General features: G+C 41.9%; 1 protein-coding gene across 2 annotated transcripts in view; it reads left to right on the top strand.

Moving 5' to 3' along the window:
• Nucleotides 1-21,868, top strand: part of htr4 (5-hydroxytryptamine receptor 4) — a 97,987-nt gene extending 76,119 nt beyond the window's left edge. For both annotated transcript variants that reach the window (XM_063188680.1, XM_063188682.1), the window contains exon 8: nt 20,513-21,868. In XM_063188680.1, coding sequence (XP_063044750.1) covers nt 20,513-20,597 — 85 coding nt within the window. In that variant the 3' untranslated portion in view covers nt 20,598-21,868. The remainder of the gene's footprint in view (nt 1-20,512) is intronic.
• Nucleotides 21,869-23,344: the final 1,476 nt, after the last annotated feature.

Raw genomic sequence — 23,344 nt, 5'->3', positions numbered from 1 at the left:
TGGCAAAATGCCTTAAGGTGATTTGGTGTCTACTAGTACGACTTCAGTTTTGTTAGAATTCAATTTCAAAAAAATGTAGGTGAACCAGGATTTGATTTGATGAATGCCAACCCTAACCCTAAATTTTCAGTAAGGAAATGTTTTGCAGCTTTAGATTTGTCATCAACAGTGTGGGAACATACGTAGACTTGTGGGGCTGTCCTTCATTTGGACAAATGCATGTAGTGAGTAACCAAATGCCTAAGCGACTATTGATTTTAAGCGCTCAATGGCTCTGTGCACAAAGGATGCAACCTTATGCTTGTGCTTGGAAAAAATCAGCATACATTATTTTGAATGACACAAAACTTTTATTTATCTACTGGGTTTAGACCAGGGGTGGGGAACCTATGTCTCGAGGGCCGCTTGCGGCCCTTGAGGCCGTTTCATCCGGCCCCCGATATAATTTTAATGTTATTGAGCTTCACATGAAGGGCAGTCATGGGTGAGCGGTTAGGGCATCAGACTTGCATTCCAGAGGTTGCCGGTTTGACTCCTGATTCTCCCGTGATTTGGGCAGCTGTGCTTTTATTCATTTATTCATTTTTATATAGGGTTAGCATCCCTTTCAGACAGCTAATCCTGTTGGATGTGATTCATCCTTCTTGGTGGTATGCTGACATTACCCTGGATAATGTGGCTCTTGATACATCACAAAGACGTGCTGTCTTGGTCAAAGATGTGACAGCAAGACGTGCACCAACAATGACTCCACCTGAACTCTCATACGTCACACATTATGTAGTGTGCAATGCAATACTTTGAGCAAAACTGCGCTATTACCCTGCTCAAGGGTATGCACTATGGACCTTTGGTGACAGAACTCTCTGTGCTGCTGCCCCAACCCTTAGAAACTGTCTACTTCTCAGAAGAAGAGCGGGTGCTGTGCTGAGCATTCTGATGCACCCATGGAATTCAGTTGGGTCGCAACGTTGTATGACCTGAATAAACCTTCAAAGCAGAGCTACAGTTTGCGGACTCCTGTCCAGTAAAGCTCATTTAAAAAGACCATGAAGTGCAGGTGTGATGGCAGCCAGTGCTTAATGCAATGACACAATGTTACATTAAAGGGAAGGGTGGTCTGATTAATTGTATAGCCTCAACCAGTAACATCCAGAGCCATTTTCTGGTTTCTTTTTCTGACTCCCATCCTTGACCTGTGTTTGTGGCCTCGCACTTCATTCGATGCCCGCCTCCTTGGAGAAAATAATAACGTTTCCCCATTGTCAACCTAGCCACAACAACTTTTTGGGGGACTTACCCCCATTAAAAATCCTGATTTTAAGTGAGAAAAGACAATTTAATAGCGATTCTGAGAATATTGAAGTCTTGTGACGTCATCACGAGGTCACAAGCATTTGGGGAGGACGGAAGTTTGGATATTGGAAAGAACCCAATGACCACGAGGTAGCGAAGGGTAAAGCTGCTGTCTGTGCCTTGGGCTAGAGTCCTGAAAACGTATGTATCCCACTTTGTCTTTGGCTTTTATCTTTATTTACGGCTCTTTCAGCACAGTTTTCCTGAATTGCAGCTCCTGTGTGTGACTCCCTTTCTCCTTCATGAGCATGAGTTAGGCACGCCCCTTGCACCTCCCTCAGAGAAGTGGGTTGACAACATGAATTGGCCAGACCAAATGCTTGAAGAGAGTTGAAGTCGCAATAACCAGGTGAAGTACATCTGCCTCCCATAGACCTAACAGACTGTACTGTCAGGTTCGGGGTTTGAAACTATATCTCGAATGCACAGGAGGACTGGACATGGATGTACCATTTGAGATTTTAAGTTGTCTTTATGGAACCATAGACAGAAGTGCTGCAATAATTTCAGATCGCTCATTGGTTTCCATTTGTTTGCGAGAATTGGCTCATGGGAAGAGTCATTCGCAGAGTCTGGCTGTTGTGACGTGATGGATTTGAGCCATGACTGCATAAACACATTAAAACCATCACCCTTGAACAGACGGATGCGACAGAAAAAGAGAGCAGATTCCAGTGATGTCGGCTGCGGACTAGATGCCAATTGGCTGTTACGGTGTGTGGTGCTCATTTGTTTAGGATAGGAGGATAGAGAAGGAAAGAGTATGTGTATACATGCCTGCGTACTGTATGTGTGCACACGAGTTTGCATGCACTGTTATATTTGGGATGTGATTTATTCTGTGTAATTTACATTTCCATGGTCCCATACTGTATTTCATGTGTCAGTTCACTTTTTAAAATGTATCATTATTTAATTCTTTTATGAACTTTGTATGCTCATCTGACCTTCTTTGGGTATGTAGGAAAAAAAGTACTGAAAGTTCACCTGTCTTCAAGATCTTGCAAGATCAGACGGCAAAGGGGAAACAAAAGTTAGATACAACAGGAATCATCTTTAAATCTAAAAAAAAGAAATAAGAGTCTTTCTTTCCTTTAGCAACTGCTGCCACTGGTGATGTACCGGTCGCTACAACTTGCAAGTTATTAGGCCATGTATGTTATCATAATTGATTACATGTAAATAACATGAAATATATCACAAAATAACATGAAATCATATGTAAAATCATTGCATGGCATCAATGTAGATATTGCTTTATGATAACACTGATTTACCTTGAATAACAGGCATGCCACAATCGGTGAGCACAATACTATTCAGAAGGGCAGAACCCATCATGTACAGTAAGAGCACAACAATCACAGTCAGTTTCTTTTGTGAATTTTAGGACTCCTCCTGAGAGAAACTGTTATTTTATGTTGTAGTAGTGTAAAGTAGAGTTCCCTTTTTGATCCCGAAGGCAATGAAGGTGTCTGTGGCCAGATTGATGGTAGGGTTGGGGTGACTCATGCAGTCCAGTCTCCTATGATGATGTGCAAGTTGTGTGCGCCCTACTGTGTGTCGATGAACAGCTGAACGGATAGCCCTTGGGACAAAAGTTCTGTTTTGGATTTCTCTTGTGAGGCACTTTTATTTTGTGTTGAAGGCTGCTTCCCAACAGGGTACAGTAAGCATTGTCTTTCCAGTTTGATGATATGAGTGGGTCTCCTCCTGATTTTCATTTCAGAGGATTTTAATGGGCTTTGAACAATTTGGCATTGCTGTGTGTGTGTGTGTGTGTGTGTGTGTGTGTGTGTGTGTGTGTGTGTGTGTGTGTGTGTGTGTGTGTGTGTTGTGTTGTGTTGTGTGTGTGTGTGTGTGTGTGTGTGTGTGTGTGTGTGTGTGTGTGTGTGTGTGTGTGCGTGCGTGCGTGCGTGCGTGCGTGCGTGCGTGCGTGCGTGCGTGCGTGCGTGCGTGCGTGCGTGTTTGTATTTGTGTGTATGCCAAGCACATAATAGCTTCCTTTTCTCTGTCTGTCTGTCCAGGATGTTTGTTTTCACCACTGCCTGGAAATGATGCCACATGCTGTGTGTGTGTGTGTGTGTGTGTGTGTGTGTGTGTGTGTGTGTGTGTGTGTGTGTGTGTGTGTGTGTGTGTGTGTGTGTGCGCGCACATGTGTGTTTGTATGTGTGTGTTTCTGTGTGTCTGTGAGAGAGAGAGAGAGAGAGAGAGAGAGAGAGAGAGAGAGAGAGAGAGAGAGAGAGAGAGAGAGAGAAAGAACCATGACATCACAATTAGCATGGTGCCACAAGGACCAGTGACATTGATGCTGAACAGGAAACCTTTATGGACACACGTATCCATGAGGTCCAAATCTATGGGTCTGTTTGAATATCTCAGGCGGCGGTGCTGTATCGGTAAATGGAGATTAATGGCTCAGTGTGTGTTTCATGCTCACATTCTTCTCTGGCCACTAGAATCAATTGTCTTAGTGTCACTAAGCATTGTCCTGCTTGACCTCTGAGAGGCTTGAAAACGGAGACAGAAAAAAACACATGCAGTCAGAATCCAACACCACTGCATTTTGCACTGTTCCAAGTCTGCGGTATGATTATGATGATGGTGATGATGAAGAGGTGTAGATTGAGGTTTATGGTATGATTGTAGTATGTGCAGATTATCATGCATTCACAAAGCTTTAATAGCATATTGATTGACACAGGTTAGGGCTGCACAATTAATCGAAAATAATCGAAAATTGTGATAAATTAGTGAAATCGAAGTTGAAATTTGAATCGTGATTTAATCGTGGCACCTACTTTTGAGAGCGTCCTTGAAGCCAGAACATACTGACAGGCGGGTGTTTCTGGCCAGAAATCTGTCCACCTAAGTTTCATGCTATTGCCTTTACATAATTATTACAATTCATTTTATTTTGCTCACCCCGTATATAGTTCATTCTTGGTTATGTTTCATCGTGTTATAATTTTCAAAAAAATCTGCAAAAAATCAATAATCATGATTAATAATCGTGATTACGATTTTGACCAAAATAATCGTGATAATGATTTTTTCCATAATCGTGCAGCCCTAACACAGGTATTCACAACTAGTTTTACGTGTACGGTACTCATACACTCATAAAGCTGCACTGTGTAGGATGGTGGCCAGAGTAGGTATTGCAACCACGGCCGCTGACAGCTTTGGCTGGACCCAGGACAAAGTGCCGGGCCCCAAATCTAGTACTAACAATGTATTGAGGACACAATTCTGGGCCCCCTGTCTCCCTGGGCCCGGGACAATTGACCCATTTGTCCCCCCCTGTTGGCTTCCCCGATTGCAACTATGCTGCTTAATTTCGAAAATAGCTTTCATGGCAGAGATCTGAAATGTATACATATCGAACAAATTAACGCTATAAATGACCACTTCTATCAACATTGAACTATCAATGGTTATCAACAATGCCCGCTCCTGGTTTATACTTGCTAATACCAGTTTCCAACACAAACACAAACGTTTGGAGACGCATGCACAGCTGGAGAGCAACACACGCAAATATTGAGGGGTTGAGGGCTCTACATTAAATGATAATGATGGGTAAAAATGCAGTCTGCTTTTTCAGGTGAATGTGATAACTTAATGAGTGCATGTGATGAACCCCACCCAACATCTTCCTGGCTAATCAGTATGCTTGCTTGCTTCTTTCCACTCCCTTAATCCGTGTAACTGACTTCTACAATGATCTTTCTTTTATCAAGACCATGTTAAAAGTTAAGTGTGCAATTTTTATTTCCAGAATAATTTATCACAAAACTTTCTCTCGTCAGACAAGTAAATATTAGCTTATTTATGGTGGAGTTATTCATAAAAACGATAACATTTGTGAATGGAAATAAACTACTAATCACACTGGACCTTTAAATTGGCTTTGCACCTTTTATCCTGATTTTCCTAAACTCCTTAACTTTCTACCTCCCTATTTCCATCTCTTAATCCCTTTTTTCTGTCCAACACATCACTTATCCCTCTCTTTTTCCCTTTTTTCCTCTCCTCTCTCCTCCACTCCTTTCCAGCGGTTGTTCCTCTGTTTCCAAATTTCTGCTCTGGTTCTGCAACACTCGACCGGTTGCTGTCTGAGGCAGTCGACAAGAGGCCCTGAAGTGAGTTCTTCTATTTCTCTTCTGTCATTTCTCCCCTCAAATAATTCCATTGTTCTCCCCATCTCATCAGTACCTCTTATCATTCTGTTAATTAATCTTTTTATGTCTTTCATGTCTCATTTCAACTGTGTTTTGGTGTCTCACAACTTTAGAATTATTAAAGTATATTGTTGCACCGCCTGGCTAACGTGACACCAATGTTATTCAGGGCTTGGTATGGCCAATGGGACGACAAGGCAATTGTATTTGTATAGCACATTTCATACACAAATGCAATGTAATTCAATGTACTTTACAAACAAACTTCAAAAAAGCACGAGGCATGTCAGTTGAAAATATCATATTTAAAAAAAAAAACAAGATAAAAGCAAGAAATAAGGCAGGATGACAGATAAGTTTTGTAAGATTTTCCAATATTTCCAATATTATATTTGCTTTACCGTGTGTCTTTAAAATGGGACTCACAATGTTCACTCATTCATTCATATGTTCAGTATGTCACAGAGGTGAGTACACCCCTTCTCATTTGCAGATGTCTGTATAGGACAACATTCAACCAATCAATCAATCAAAAATATTTATATAGCAAATTATCATACAGAAATGTCATTCAATGTGCTTAAGAGTAGAGGAAGAGAAGAAAAAACCCATATTGTGTAGATAGTGTGTAATTAACTATCACCAAAAGCAGATGACAACTTCCTTTTAAAATAGGGTACTGTTGGGGCAGTTCTAATTTGGACAGGGAGTTGGTTCCAGCATTTTGCAGCATAATTATTAAAAGCCATTTCACCCTGTTTAGACCTGACCCTAGGCACAACTAGTAGAAGAGATTCTGAAGACCTTTTCTATACTCACTTGCTTACCACCACACATGCTTGGCACCATCTAAAGCTAATTTGTTTATCTTGGTCTCGTCAGACCACAAGACATGGTTCCAGTCTCTCTTGAGCAAGATAACAAAAAATAGGTGGTGTCAAGCATGTGTGGTGGTAAATAAGTGAGCTTTACAAAAAAAGTGAATCATCTGGCTAGTCAAGCATGGTAGTGGGACTGACATGGTTTGGGAATACATGAATGCCATCAACATTGGAAATCTGATTTACACCTAAAGAAACATGCATGTCAACATGTACTGTGACTACTGAAGCAGATCATGGTGATAGGCTACTCTCCATAGGATTTCATTCATATCTCACACTAGAGAGGGCGAGTAGGGCGTTTGCCCCAGGGCCCAGGGCATCTCTTGCATTGGTGGTGGGGGCCCTACTGTGACCATGGCAGGCCGTATAGGGGCCCCTTTAAGTGTTTTGCCCTGGGGCCCTGTGTGCAATTGTTCTGACACTGTCTCACACCCATCTATTTTGGCCAGGTGCAGACTCAAAATTTAAAAGTTCAATGTAAAGAAAGGTTGAAAGGCACACCGATGACCTCCCTTTTAATCCCTTTTCATTTTGAGACGTTTCGGGCCAACACGGCCCCTTCTCAGACACTCTACAGGATTTTAACCTGGGGTGTTCTCACTTTTGTTACATATTGTAAAACGTTAATGGCTGTATTTAGATTTTTTTGTGAGTGAATGTGCGCTTATGTCACAGGTCACTAATCATTGTGTCGAAATGAAATTTCTTTAATGTTGTCCTATGAAAAGATATACTAACAAAGCTGCAAAAATGTGAGGGTTGTACTCACTTCTGTGACATACTGTAAGCAGAGGAAAAGCCCTAATAGCCTACATGAGCTTACATGTTCCTCTTGCATTGACACTTTTTTCATACATTTGTCATTTTTCTTCCTGGTTTTTGTGCAGGGTAGCCAGATATGACTGTTGATTTCCAGTCCAATAGATTACAATTACAATTACTGTTGATGGGTCATACATCAACAGAGAAACCGGCCCTACAGTTTTTTTCAGCATATGATCAGCCTGAACAGCCCAATTGGGCGGGCAACTGCCCGGCATCCCTCTTTCTGTCTGTCTGTCTAGTCTGCCATGAGAGTGAGTGCGGAGGTGACCATAGATGCAGTGATGCAGATGGCAGTGCCATTTCCAGAGCTGTAAGCATCATGATTGTCATAGCTCTTTGAATGGTACTGCCGTATGTAGTCAAAGACCAGCTCAACTTCCCGGCCCCTCTAACCCCACCCTCCATATGGTTGCTATGGTTTCCCATCACCTTCCATCATCGCACAGCGAAAGTCATGCCAATTATTTAACCTTATGTCTCATGCATTTGATTTCCTCTCTTTCTCCTGTCCTAACTCCTTTCCTTTCTTCTCCACTCCTTTTTAATGTATGCTTTCCCTCTCTTCTCATGTCTTCTCCTTGGATCTACTCTGATAATTTGATATAGCCTATTAAAAAACAAAAACAATGATTTGACATTGATAATGCATTAAAGAGGGTGGTAAGTGCTTCTGACTGACCACTTGATCCCTGTAGGTGACAGTGAGATTGTTGTGCAGTAACTAACCCCATCACTGAAACTGAGAAAAAAGCCCTCAATGTATTGGTATTAGGTTGGATATCGCCGTTATTGCACATTTTACATAGGCCTAGTAATATGTCTAAAATGGGGCACATTTTGACCATAAGGCTTTGTCACAAGATTAAGAAGGTGTTATGAAGACAATTTTCAGTCTGAACTGAATTTTGACAAAATATGTATGTAGTTACATTTTGCCTTTGGGTAGTGTACAGTACAGGGGTGGAGAACCTACAGCCGCGGCAAAAATTGAGACCACCTCGAAATTAGCAGTTTTTTTGGTCCTAAGTAAAAGTAGTAGGACCAGAAAAACTGCTCATTTCGAGGTGGTTTCTCAATTTTTGCCATTTTAATGTTATGCAGTTTGACATGAAATATGACGTGTTTTAGTTTATTACTTCGTAAATAGTCATGAAAAGATCAAATTTGGCAGTAGGCAGCACAATTTCAATGAGAAGCATAGTTGCAATACTTGCCACAATCTTACACAGTGTACGTTTAAGAATGTTTACCAACTTGCAAGTTGAGACATTTATAATTTGCTTTCTCATTGAGCGTCTTCTGGCTGTGTGTGTGTGTGTGTGTGTGTGTGTGTGTGTGTGTGTGTGTGTGTGTGTGTGTGTGTGTGTGTGTGTGTGTGTGTGTGTGTGTGTGTGTGTGCCGTGTGTGCCGTGTGTGCCGTGTGTTGTACCTATGTGCATAGACTTGTCAGAAATCCCATGAGGAATTTGAACCAGAACGTTTTTATGAAAGTGTGTATAAGGAACAATACTTCCCATATACTGTTGCCCCAGCTGTGTGGTCCATTGGGAGGTGCTGTAAAAATTGAAATGTACAGTTATGTAGCCTATGTATGCTAAGTTGGTCAGTTACCCCATACCATTCACACAGACAGGGCCATCCTCTATTCAACAGGGTCCGAGATGAGACTGGTGATTTCCAGCCCAAAAAATGCTCCAATCCTGCCTGAAAGCACTAAATCCCACACAATTGAAATTCAATTCTATTGATTTCTATGACCATAAATCAGCAGAAAAACACACCCAATGCCCTTTTAATTACATTTTACCCACATACGGCCATCCCAAGCAGCCCAATCTGTCAACACTGCTCTTCAAGGAGCTGAATACCCGTGACTGAAACTTCGCACTTCGTCTGTGTATGGCTGACTTAAGATATTAAGAACAGACATGTGGACTCGAGTCCAGTGACTTGGACTCGAGTCTGACTCGAGTCAGCGGTGTGAAGACTTGCGACTTGAAATTTCAAGATCAGAAAGGACTTCCGACTCGACTCGACTTGCACGCCTTTGACTCGGGACTCGACTTGGACTTGGCAGTTGTAACTTTCAATGACTTGGCGTGACTTGCCATGTTGGGTCTAAAAAAAAGTCCAAGTCCAACCCTTGTTTTCAGAATGCAACAGCCCGCCCACATTCTTTGTTTGAATCACGTCATTGTCCTAAGCGGTGCTATGCCATTGGCGGCAAGATGCGGCCGGACGCGGCTGGCCTGGACGCGGCTGGCCTGGACGCGGCGACCAGCGGCAACAGTGAAACACCATTTGCGAGTCTCCAGAACAAACACAGCCTACATTTTAAACCATCGCGGAAGTTAATTCATCTCCCTCTCTGCCCCAACTCCTTTTGCATTCTTAATAGGGTAGACTATGGAAGTTTGCAGTGTGATCAACAAATAGGCTATTTTCTATCAGTGTTGTAGGAAGTGTGTGTGGTGGGGCGTGATGTGCAACACGCGTCTGTAGGCTACACACGTGAAGCTCTCGCTCTCTCGCCCCTCGCTTACGACAGAAATTCAGTGAGAACCAAGCTGTCTAAATATTTAGCTAAATGGTGATGGACATTGATTGTTGAACATGGGCTATTTAAGCAGTTGAAATAAAAATTAAAAAAAACACACACTGCTGACATAACCGAACCACAGGACTTAATATATTGTTGTTTTATAAAAGAGTACGCCTATCCGTTTTGCTTTCCCTGTCCTTTATGAATGCGCTTGCCTTCAGCCCCCGAAGGCTGTTACAGTAGGCTATGTTCCGCTCCCACACACTATGCTTGCGAGTCAGTCGCGAGTTCAAAGTGAAGTGCAGCCTTGCGAATAATTTCCACCATCGCGGACAAAACCACGTTATGATGGATATGTGGCGAGGTAAACGTTACGAATATGGCCTGCTTTTAAGTTTCCCCCAACCCAGGATGTGTCCGTAGGCTATGGCTTGATATCCCAGGGCTATTTCACGACCACAACTCCACGCGCTGAAAATGCATGTTAAGCTCGCGCTTCTCAGTCTAGAAAGAGTAACCTCTCGGTAACATTATTTGCATTGACCAGCCACCATCGGTTGAGTATTAGAATCAATACAAAAAGACACGTTTATACATGTCTTAGTCTTCCAGCATGCAATCGAAAATAGACGAGCAGAGAACACTTGGTCTTGCATCCATCAAAAGAGCTCCACCGGTTGCCTACTTTAGATGCTGGGGGAATGGAAAGGGAAATAATTTAGCCTATAGCCTATTCATGACAGTCTTGCAAAGAGACAAGACAAACGACCAAAATTGTCAAATAATTGGTCAAGGCGCGAGATGAGGAATACTTCATGGCCATTGGAAAAATTTTGAAGAAACTAAGCGCAAGCAACAATGCTTCCTGCGAAGCTTGCGCTTGAGGGCTATAAACAAGCTATGCGCCCCGAACCTCACTGCTTGTTGTTCGATGACTTGAATCGAAACATTTCTAAGGACATCAGGGCTATCTTTGATTCCTGGAATACCGCCTCAGCCAGCTGAAACCAGAGTAGCAGTGTCCCATGTGTCAAATGGTAAGATAATGCCATACATGTTCCTTGAAAGTTTTAAAACTCAGCCTTGACACACTATCATGTCAGCCACATCAGTTCAAACGCAATCTTTAATGCAGCCTAACGTGAAATTTAAATGTAATGCGAGGTAGAGGTTGCAAGCTACTGCTGAGCAGCGCAAGACATGGGCATGGGTCGGCTCTCGTGGATAAAAAGCATGTTCTCTCTCGCGTGCTGCTCCCAGACCAATCCTTGGGCGCGCGAACCTTGTCGTGGTGTCGACACCGCTTTATCTTATGTTTCTCACAGTTCGAACTACATACTTTGTTTGGTATTTTGGGGGAGTGTGTGGAATCGCAATTACCGCTGCTTGGAAATGACACGTTAGAGCTACACGACGCCAGCACTGGAGAACTGGGATGTAACCCTGTTTTCCAAATTAACAAAAATTAGGAAACATAGAAGCAGAACTTTGTTTGGCTACAATCTATGACCAGGACAGTGAACTTAATCTTTTTGAAGAGGCATGAACAGCATACAAGTGCCTTTGTGGGGGAGGAGAGGGCGATTGGGGAGAACACGGAGACAAGAGCATGGCGCGAGGCGCATATTCGTTCGGGAAAAATGAGAGCGAAATGTTGGATAGGGCATTACACACCTTCCTTCTTCCTACACTGTAGAAGCGCAGAACAAGGTTGCCTCGTTGCCATAACTGACATTCTGCAACGCTAACGCCATGTTTATTTGACAGCGTGCTGGCGAATAGTCTAGTAGCCTAATATAATTAACAAGACGTGGATTAATGACTGTGCAAACAAAGTTCTAGTTAACTTGGACTGTGACGCAGTAAAAATGGTTGGTGATGGGGGAAAGCGACAATGCCGATATCAGCTTCAACTATAGAGTAGAGTAGAGTAGAGTAGTAGAGTAACTTTATTGGTGCCCAGGGGGAAATTCAGGAAATTCATCATTACTTTACCAGGAATTTAATCCAACTAACTAGGCCTACTTTGTCCTCATTTCTTAGCCCATATGGACAAGTGTCTAATAGGCTAAATGCTGTTGGCACGTAGCCTACACCAGAATAGCCTAGTGCTGCACCATGCATGTGTTCATTGGTGGGTTCACAGTTATGACACTGTCAATGCTCAGTTTTTGGTTCACAGATAATGGGATGAAGTGAACATCATGGACCAGCTGAGACAGGGCTGCCTGCTGAGCTTTGCTGTTAACTCATCATCCTGTCTCACATGTGTAGCCCCACCCCCCATACGCACACACACACACACACGCACGCACGCACACACACGCACACACACACTGGGCTCAATTTAAAAAAAAAGAAATTGATTACCCCTGCTTTATGTCATATCTTGATGAGAATGGTGAGCTTAATATGGTACCTTAGGGAAAATAACCAAAATGTTTACATTAGTCGAGTGTTACACTACAGTAAAGAGAGGGGGGGGGAGCACCTGTAAGACATGAATAGGCTACTACTTTCACCCTTGGCCTTTGTGGGTAAATTCAAACATAGTACGCTGAAAGTGTGAATCCGCGTTTTCAGGTCGGAAGTGTAATATGCCCCCCTAATGTCTTGGCAAAACCTTCCAGCCAAAGCTGTCAGCGGCCCTGCCTGTGCTCCTAGTGAAAAAGTTAACCATAGTCCTGTACTTAGCGTTATGATGCTGGAGTCTGTATAACTTACAACCTTGACTAGATATGACCGGCCCACCACAAAGACCAGGGTGGAGTAGTGGAATAGGTTTATGCCATCAGATGATGGAACGGACACACACACATACGCACACATTCTTGCAAACAGGACTATTTGCCCACTGGACAGTAAATATTTGGCATATGGTTGCTCCTTTGTTTAAGTACAAATTCACATGAAATGTATTTTTATGTGAAAAAAAATATGAAATTAAATGTCATTTTACATACACAGCACAAGCAGTAGTTTGGTTTAGACTGATTTCTCAGCAACTGTTTTAGTAATTGTCATCATTTAACTCAGGTCTCACTATTATACTAATGAATGTATGATCGAAATTGTGATTGCAAATAGAAAATCCCTTTGTGACTTGTTAAGGACTTGAAAAAAAATGAGACTTGGACTTGGACTTGACTTGGCTGGGGTACGACTTGGACTTGGACTTGACTTGGTCAGATGTGTCTTGACTTGTGACTTGACTCGGACTTGAGTGGAAAGACTCGAGACTTACTTGTGACTTGCACATTAGTGACTTGGTCACACCTCTGATTAAGAACACTTTCTTAATATCTTAAATCAGCCATACACAGACGAAGTGCGAAGTTTCAGTCACAGGTTTGTGGGAAATCCTGTTGTGTCAACAAAAGACACTGTATGTTATCAAAATATTACATACTGTAGCCTAAATGAAAGTGCATCTAAACAGTTATTTCCAATTATCCCATTTTGCAATGAAGGCCTTAAAATAAAGATTCTAGATTCTGTGAGTAAACTGCAGAACTGCAAACTGAAAATGCACTTGCTTTTGTTGCTTATGTCCAATGTTAAGTTAGGCTACCGTATACCTGTATGTCTATGCAGTCTACATGTGTGCTCTTCAGTATATCCAACAAATGTCCTCCATGTTTTCGTGTAAAAGAAAACATTGCATCTAACTGTCGTCCATAGAGCAATACTTTTGGTGCAAGTAAGCTTATTTAATAGCTCAGTGGATTTTCAAACATTTTTGGAAAGAAGACAGGTCTTCCTTTGCAAGTGTGCACGCATGCATGCACACGTAACACACACACACACACACGCGCACACACGCGCGCGCACACACACGCGCGCACACACACGCACGCGCACACACACACGCGCGCGCGCACACACACGCGCGCACACACGCGCGCGCGCACACACACGCACACACACACGCGCACACACACACGCACACACACACACGCGCACACACACACGCACACACGCACACGCACACACACACACACAGACAGAGTGTTGTCCGAGCAACATGTAATTCAGGGCTGTTTGTTTAATGCTGTCAGGGCGTCACATAAATATGCACATTTGTATAATATATGAAAGGGAAGTGTGTGTGTGTGTGTGTGTGTGTGTGTGTGTGTGTGTGTGTGTGTGTGTGTGTGTGTGTGTGTGTGTGTGTGTGTGTAGGTGTGTGTGATGGGGGAAGTGTGGTGGCGGTTGGCTATAATCCTGCCTCACAGATTCTGCTGACAGCCCCGTCAAGCACTTAAGATTAATTCCTTCCATTCGAGGGAGGCCTGCACTTTGTCAGCTGAAGCAGCTACACGTTCAGTCAAAGAAAGCACAAAAAACTCACATAAGCTTCATATACTGTATCTGTACAAGAATATGTATACAAACAACCAAAATGCATGATTTATGTATTTACATGTATTATTCTAAAAGTAGATAGGGATAAGTATATGGGAAAAAGATGAAGAGCTTTCTCTTCTAGACATGTTGGTATGGTGCTTTTGACATCTGGCAAAGACCTTTTGTTTGGTTGAAACGTTGCGTAACAGTGAGGGAGCTCTTTGGAGTGTGTTTTTTTTCTTTTCATAGTTGTCTAGCACCTGAGATAATGGCAGTAGGCCTGTTTTTCTAGATATGCACACATGGTAACACTTTCTAAAATCAGCAGGCGCGGAGTGGCCATCGGGGACTTGACCCGGTGGGCCGCAGCCGTGAAATGTAATATCGCAGCCGTTTATGTTCTCTATCGGCCCTAAAGATGCGTTAACTAGTTCAATATGGCCTGACTTATTGCTTTCCACTTATTCCTATTAAATGGTTGACTCGCAAGTATATATACCGTGTAACAGACGCCAATACCTCAATGACGGTGTCAAACAGTAAATTGGCCACACCCCTGCTCTGCTGATAATTTTCATACACCGTAGATCGCGGAAGTTTACTAGATCTTAGTATTACAGTTTTCAGTATTTCAAGAACCTGTGATATTTAGATTGGTTACCAAAGGATGGAAATATTATGATTTATTTTCCGATTTCCACATGACTGTTACAGTTTATAGTCTGCCAGTCCAGATTCACTTGTTCTGTGGTTAATGACTTGGGTTATGAACAGACTCCACCAAGTGGTAAGGAGGTGAACTGCAGCTATAGGAAGGAACACCACATAATTGTTTTGATGGCATTGATTTGTTAGAACTACCGGTATATCTCTTATAGTCGAAATAATATTATTATCATACATATATTTTTTACGTGGCACATTTAGGATGTAGCCTATGTAATGTCTGAAGAAATGGAACAAAAATAATTACCACACAAGATTCTGATGTGAGCAGTGCTGGGTGTGTAAACTTTGGATTAAAGTGGAGTAATTGCAAGAAACAAATACATTTGCTGCGACGAAGACAACTTTTTACGGTAGGCCTACACCGTTTGGCTATTAATTTTGTTGACTTATGGTTGTGCTTTGAAGTAGCCTAGGTTTGGCTTATTTGCTGCATGGTGGGTTTATTACACAATGTAGACAGACTTTTTGTAAGCTATAGCCTAGGCTACTCCTCTAAAAATCCCCACACTCAAAACTTTGTGCCCGTGCTCATCCTGTCTTCCTTAAATGATATTTCAATAGGCCTACAAACTGTCAAAATGACAGTGGAGTGCACATTTTCATGGAACAGTAGCATGGAAAAAGGGCCGCGGGGAAAATTGTCCCGGTGGGAGAAGTCCTCCCACTCCGCCCCTGTTACCATAAGTCCATTGCTGTCAGACACTCTCCTCTTTCAACTGAACATGAGGAGGACCCAGGTTGTTGGGTGACTATAATCGCCCCAACCAGGGTTGCCAGATTGGCCAATTTAACTCCATCTGTGGGTAATAAAGTGTACAGATTGTTTTCTATAGGCCTAGATATATGATCATCTACAGAAAGCAGTATAATTTAGTAAAAAACAGGATGGTATTTAGTGCCTGATACACAGCGTTTTGAGGATTGGGCTGGGAATCATCTGTCACATCTGGCAACCTTGGCTCCAGCTCCACTTGGTGTAGTAATACAACTTCAGCTGATATGCACTCACAGCAAAACGTTGGCAAATCAGAGTGTATAACTAAAGGCCCTGTGTTATGTCATAGTAGTGTAGTGCTTGTAGTTAACTTTTCAATTACTATTAGAGCGTGTCACATGAGGTAAAGCATTAATTGTGGGGCTACGTCAATTTATTGAGAGCGGTGGGGGGTTAAGGACAGGAGCCAGATTGATACAAACCCCAACTCCATAGAAGTTGGAACACTTGTGAAAAATAAATTGTGTAAAATAACCAAATTCATCTTCATCTGTCATTTTCAAAACATCTTACATTATATGGAAAACAGTACAAGAAAACATATCAGCTGTCAAAACTGACTTGTTTTTTGGGGATTTTCATGAATATGGAAAAATAACAAGTCTCAAAAGAGTTGGGACGGGGGCAATAAAAGGAAGCAAATGTTGAAGAAGACTAAAAACAAAACAAAGGACAACACTTAACAGTTCATTACATTAATGATGAGATCATTTTTACATAATTCCTGTCTTAAACATGATTTCAACAGCTCAAATGGTAGGTTCTTCATATTTCGCACTGCTTTCCTTTCTATTGTGCATACAATGGAACAGGTCCTGACCACAAGCCGGCCATTTTATCACCTGGTTGTCCTTATGATGGAGCTAAACTGTTAGAACATAGTAGAACATGCAAATTGGCCTTATTATGTGCAATGAGGCCTCCCTTCATAATGCCTGACTGTCTTCTCATGCTGTTTAAGAACCACACATATCATTCAGCACCATCTTCAACTCTACAGATGAGTGAGAAGAGCTTAAAGTGATACTGTGTCATTTTTGGAAATAAGCTCATACCTCCCCTTGAGTTAAATGACTCAAGCTGTTCTCTGAGTATGGCAGTGCAAATTGTACCTCTAAGCTAGCAATTAGCATTGAATCCTATGAGACCAGCTAGCCGCCAGCTGGTCTCATAGGATTCAACGTTAATTGCTAGCATGGAGGTAAAATTTTCACCGCCATACTCGGAGAACGATTGAATGTACGGGGGAAAGGTAAGACTCCATCATTTAACTCAAGGAGATGCGTACAATAAGCTTATTTCCAAAAAATGGCACAGTACCACTTCTGCCAATTTCAATATGCTGTTGTATTGCTCACGCCACCTTTGACTTCTTTAGTATCCGGTGATGCTGCATTTTTTGGCTTAGCCCTTTCTGAGATCCTGGTCATTGTAATGTGGGCAGACTTGCGGCCTCTAGGGGTGTCTTGATTTCTAGGCTAACTCCAAATAATATCCCACAAGGTTCCCACATTGGCTGTTTGCTATCTGCCAATGTTGCATAACCTTTTGGATGTTATTGGGAATGAATCAAGATATTTTTTTAAATGTATACAAACTCTGCCCCCATTACAATGACCAGGATCTCGGAAAAGGCTGGAAAAAAAATTCTCAGGTACTGACAAGTCCGGGGTAGTGTGAGCATTACAACTGCATGTGGAAATTCATTCATTCATTCATTCATTCATTCATTCATTCATTCATTCATTCATTCATTCATTCACTTTTTTATTTGGATAGGACAATGCATATAAATCAATACATCAGCTTGAGAGCTTCAATATAAACATGCCAGAATTAGCATAGATGCTAAATTTCATCTGTTGTCCTAGGTAGCCTACTCATACCAAAACAAATAGCCTAACAAGACAAGAAAACAAACTAGCCAAAAGGATGACATAGGACATTTACACACAACACAAACATAAGGTAGCCTACATGGAAAAATACAAGTAAAAAGTAAAAGTAAAAATAAAATAAAAATAAAAGTAAATGTAAAAGTAAAACAATGTTAATTCTAATGATTAATGGGTGCATGTCTGATTTGTTTTCAGCCACTGTTTAAGGGTCACTTTGAAGGTGTTAAAGTTGACACACATGTCTGATGTGAGCACTTTGCTCCTCTACTGGACAACGCCATTTGGCTGAATTTAGTTCTACACCATTTAACTTCACAGTCCCCTTTTGCCTGGGCTCTTGTGATCACTCGTGAAGTTTTTTTCTTTATGAACTCTCGTAATGGTGGAGGAGCTAGTCCATTCAAAACCATTCAAAAAATGAGACAGACATCTAGAAACAACTGGTAGCTATCAAAGTCAATACAAATCATTGCACCCTCCATGGGTAGGAAAGGTCTGATGTGTTTAAAATTAGACAAACTCACTTTAACTTGGTGTGTTACTTTTTGAACAGAAGTTACCCTTTAACCAATGCACTACTGCATCCATGCCATCATAGAGGCTGACTTATGGACTGAGCGCTAAATCAAGTTGGATGGTCCAATTTTACTACATTTGCAAGACTACATCGCTAAGGGAACTCCTGGACTGCATAATAGAGCTGTTCTACACCTCACATTCACTCATTCATACACATCACATACAACAGATGACAACCTGCTGACCAAGGGATATTTGGGGTTCAGTAACTTGTTCAATACTTGATTGGGGTCAGGTAGGCAGGCTCGAACCTGCAACATTGCCGTTTCCAAACAGTAACCACTCTAGCCACCACCACCTTGCTTAGTCAAGATGGAAGAAGGTTCTTTTTTTGTGGAGGCTCTGACTCTGTCTCAGTTTTCAAGGTAACAGAAATTAGTTTTAAAAGGTGCACTGTGTAAGATTTTTAGTTGTTTATTTCCAGAATTCACGTTACCCATTCACTAATGTTATCTTTTTCATGAATACTTACCACCACCATCAAATTCTAAGTAGGGGCCTATTCATTATGACTGGGAAAATTGCACCTTTCATACATGAAAAAGGGGATCTTATCCATGGTCCGCCATTTTGATTTTCCAGAAATATACCTTTTTAGCTGCAAAAATGACTGTACTTTGGCCGTACTAGTAAATATCAGTGTATTACTTTGTAAATATTCATGAAAAGATCATATTTGGCAATAGGCAGCACAGTTTCAATGAGCAGCATAGTTGCAATACTTGCCACAAATCTTTACCTCAGTCTGCAGTTTGAATTTTCCATTAAAATATACAGGTGAAGGCACCATGGTCTTTTCCCAAATGAAAGGTATAAAACGGGATCACAGATCACGAGGGACTGAACTGATACTATTTCCGTCATAGTGGGTGATGTTTACATTGGCCGTTGCTTAGGTCCTCTTCAGAAGTATATACTATACGCACAGAATGGGGTGTTAGCCCTATATTCCCACAGCTCTATGTTCCCACTGTCTTGTAGACACACGATTTTTTTCTAATTGCCAACATTTATCTCAAAACAAGTAGTTACCGATAGGTTAGGGTGTTGGGGCACAGCTTGTCATTCTTTTGTTTCATAACAGAAGTTCGTATCGACAGAATGGGAAATCCCTCTACCAGCACTAGATTTGGCGGTAGGCTAACAGATAGGACTGTGGGAACATAGGTAGTCCCCACCCCCACACCCTCAGGCATCCAGCGCACACACACACATGCATGCATGCACACCCTCACACAGACACAGGATCAGACACAGACACACACACACACCGCTACATTTCCTTCTCACCGTGTGGTTGTCAGTGGAGCTGTAATGGCTTTGTTTGCAGAGTTCTGCACCATCACAAACAACTGTTGGATAGGAAGGCCGCCACAATGTGGCATCGATTTAGGATCATGCTTCATTGGTGAACTTTAGCACACAAAGTTTTTAAATCCCAGAACATTCATGGCTTTCTGAGTTTGCTCATTTTTCTTTCTCACGTCTCCCCGACTATTGAGTGTCACAAGTTACATGCAAGGATACAAAATAAAGGCTAGCTCCACTAGCAATGACCGCACTAAAGAGGTCCCCAAATACCTTCCTCAGCCACATCACAATGCTGCTTTCTAATGACCCATGCCTTATGCTTACTAAACAAGAGTAGTGTGTGTGTGTGTGTGTGTGTGTGTGTGTGTGTGTGTGTGTGTGTGTGTGTGTGTGTGTGTGTGTGTGTGTGTGTGTGTGTGTGTGTGCGTGTGTGTGTGCGAGCCATGTAACCTATGAGAACCTGTTCATGTGGGCCACTGGTTGGTCCCCTGCTCCATATACTATTCCTTATCAAAAATCGCTGTTATGGATCTCTCCACCGTTCGTTCTTTATGAAATGAAATTGTGTGGTGGTGCTGATAGTTTGGCTATGAATTTGACTGCATTATGAACTTAAACGATCTGCGACGGTGACTGCGAGCGTGTAACCGAGGCTGCTTGTTGATAGCAAGCCATGTATGCCAATATGTTCCTCATATGGGCTGTAGTTGTTAGCGGTTGGTGTTGGCACTGTCGGCAAAGGAGACAGACCCTTCTCCCTATTCCCTATTGTTGAGAATTTCTCAATTCTCCTCATGCATCCTGTGGCAGGCCACGAAGGTGCAGGCTTACCCGTGTGGCATAGTCGCCGGTGCTCAGTGCTCAACTCACCTTGCGCACCTTGTGGCAGGCCGATAAATAGGGAACGAACGAACAAGCAGCTGCGAAAAAACAAAGAAACTAACACATAAACTCGGGCGATCACAAAATTAGGCCTATACACACACATTCATGCCATTAGTAATATGTGGAAATCAAAAAAGGGTGGGCTGCTCCTTTAAGAGGTTGACATTAACAATGTTTTTTTCCCTTTTTGAATGCAGGTACGCAGCTCTCACCAACGGGAAACACACTGAACAGAAGCTGTCAATTCAACAAGACACAGAATCACAGGAGTCTTGTTTCTGACACACACACACACACACACACACACACACACACACACACACACACACACACACACACACACACACACACACACACACACACACACACACAGACTCTATCTCTTCCACAGACTCTGATCAGAGCAGCAGTGACGCTCTCTCCCAGCGGGAGTGGAAGGCGTCTTCCCTCCCCCAACCTCGGGCTGCCTCTGCTCAAATCTCTGGGACAAACAGTTTGAGGTGGTTAGCTGCCGCAACCTTAATGACTATGAAATGACAAGATGCAGTATATTGCCAAAGGTATTAATTTTGTGATTACAAGAAAGTAATAAAACTTTATTTTTTCCTATGTATAAAACAACGATGTATTACAGTTTTTTTCTCAATGGTTTACACACAAATCTTTGCACAACTTGAGACACAGCCAACACAACAGGCCAACTCTCTGAAAACATTCTGTTCAATTAATTGCACAAATTTCTGATTTGCACTGAAATTTCAAAAACACAATTTTCAACAATTTTCTTGAAGAAAGTTTTCCCTAAGTCATATATTTTCATATATTTACATATTATAATGATTATATTATTATTAAATACTGGGAAGCATTGCTTGTGATGAGGATGAGATCTGGTGGCCACACCGAAAAGGAGGATACAGCGTAGTTTTTGTAGCTTTATTGGGTGCAGTAAATTGTTCTTGTTATTTTGTATGTACCCCAGGTGGGGGTTTGTGCTATTGGGATATGTAAATGATAAGTCAAATCTAGTTTTAAAGTCTGGCAACCTGATGCAAGTGATTTTTTTTATTTGGCTTTAGACCGGAATAGTTTTGTTCACTTTTTGTCGTATGTTAGCAATGAGGTTCCACTAAAGAGAATTTAAAGCTGACAATGATTAAAGGCACACCATGTAATGTTTTCAAGTTAATTACCTGAATAAGTCAGATGACTAAAGAATAGGCCTCTTTCTCAACCGCTTCTGCTGTCTGTGGGCTTGAGAACCATTCTTACAAAATGTGGCATCACAGCCCTTTTAAGCCGGATTCAGACATGGCGTTAGCCCGTTCATAGTTCACGTGGGTTAATAGCGTGTGCCGTCACGTGACACAAAATGACGCTGCGCTGCCCGTCGCAAGCTCAAAATTCTTGGTGGGGCGCGAGGTCGTGCACCCGACATTTTTTCTATCTTGGCATGCGTCCATCAGCAGCAACCAGGTAGGCAGACAGAGCAGGAGATGACTAGCTAACAGTTGCCTATAGAAGAGTAGCCGAGATACAGCTACTGGACAACAGAAGGGACCATGCATCATTTTGAGGATAATATAATGTCTTAAAGAGCTATTTTATCTTCTCCCTTAAGCCCCATTTTACCGGCGCTTCGGCTGCAGTTCCAGAATTCCACTGTGGGTAATCGAAGGAGTGCAAAATGAATAGGGCACAATGGAGCTAGATGGCTAAAATGGTCCATTTCACCCGTCTCCTCAAGAGAGCTCAGACTTTAATGTGGTTTTTGAGAGTTCAACAGGGGTATTAGATCAAACGTTTATCTAAAAAAAGTACATAATATGTCCCTATGATTTTTTACAGGGAGATTTTGTTTCCCACAACGTACTATTCTGCTATGTGTATGAAGCCATAGACACTTAAAATGCCTTGCTGAAAATGCTTAACTACATTATAACAACATTGCGATGACATTACAGAGAGCAACAGTGCTGCGCTAAGGGGTTAAGCAAATGCGTGGCTCTAAAAATTGTCTTGAGATAAGGGCACTTAGAGGGGTATAGCACCATAGGACTCCATAGATAGATAGATAGATAGATAGATAATTTATTTGTCCTTTCGGAAAATTGTTCTGTGCCATTTTTAGTGCATCTGATACAATTACAAAGACATTAAAATAAACAAGAACACAATAGACAAACACAACCCCCCCCCTCCCCTCCCTCTATAGGACAAAAAGACAGGTTGACAAAAAACCCAACATAAACACAGTAAAGTGCAGTATTCAGTACCAAAGTGCAATGTGCTATTCAGTCTAAGTTACAGTTGTCTTATTTAGCATGGATAAACTAGTAGGTATAAATGATTGGCAGGCTCTGTTTGTCTTAAATGAAGGCATCCTAAACCTCCTACCTGAGGGCAACAACTCATATGCTTGCTGTTAGGGGGGTGAGAGATCCTCATATGGTATTTGCCTTCTTTACCACCCTTGCTTCAACAGTCACGGCCATGCTATTTAGTGGCTGGCAAGCAATCTTGCTGGCCATGTTGATTATCTTATGCAGCTTATTTTTATTAACAACAGACAGGGAGAAGTACCAGGCCACAGAACAGATTGATTCCATTGATTCTGGTCTCCAAAAAAAGCATAAAAAAAACGTTTCCGGTTAAGGCTCATTGATCTAGGGTGCAGATAGCCAATGAGGTCATTCATATTTTCCACCATTGTTTGATTCTGCCACGACTTCAACATGGAAAACTTTGTCAATATTGCACCGTGTACACGCATTTGCGTACCTGCACCTTGCATTCAATTGAGATATACCACGTGCAAAATTGACGCATGGCAACATGTTCGTGCACGCATGCATCCAGCAGCAAGCATATTCCAGCCCTTAGCTTCACATATTGTAGCAACAGTCCTACAGTCCATGTATGCTTTTCTTCCGTTTATAATTATCTATTCATGTCTTTATTTTATTTGACATGTAAACATTTTGAGAAAGAAAAAAAAACAGACAAAATTTTGATTGTAGCATTAATTT

The sequence above is a fragment of the Engraulis encrasicolus genome, chromosome 22, assembly GCF_034702125.1.
Source record: "Engraulis encrasicolus isolate BLACKSEA-1 chromosome 22, IST_EnEncr_1.0, whole genome shotgun sequence".
In the NCBI taxonomy this organism is placed as follows: Eukaryota; Metazoa; Chordata; class Actinopteri; order Clupeiformes; family Engraulidae; genus Engraulis; species Engraulis encrasicolus.
This window is presented reverse-complemented; position numbering and strand designations above follow the sequence as displayed.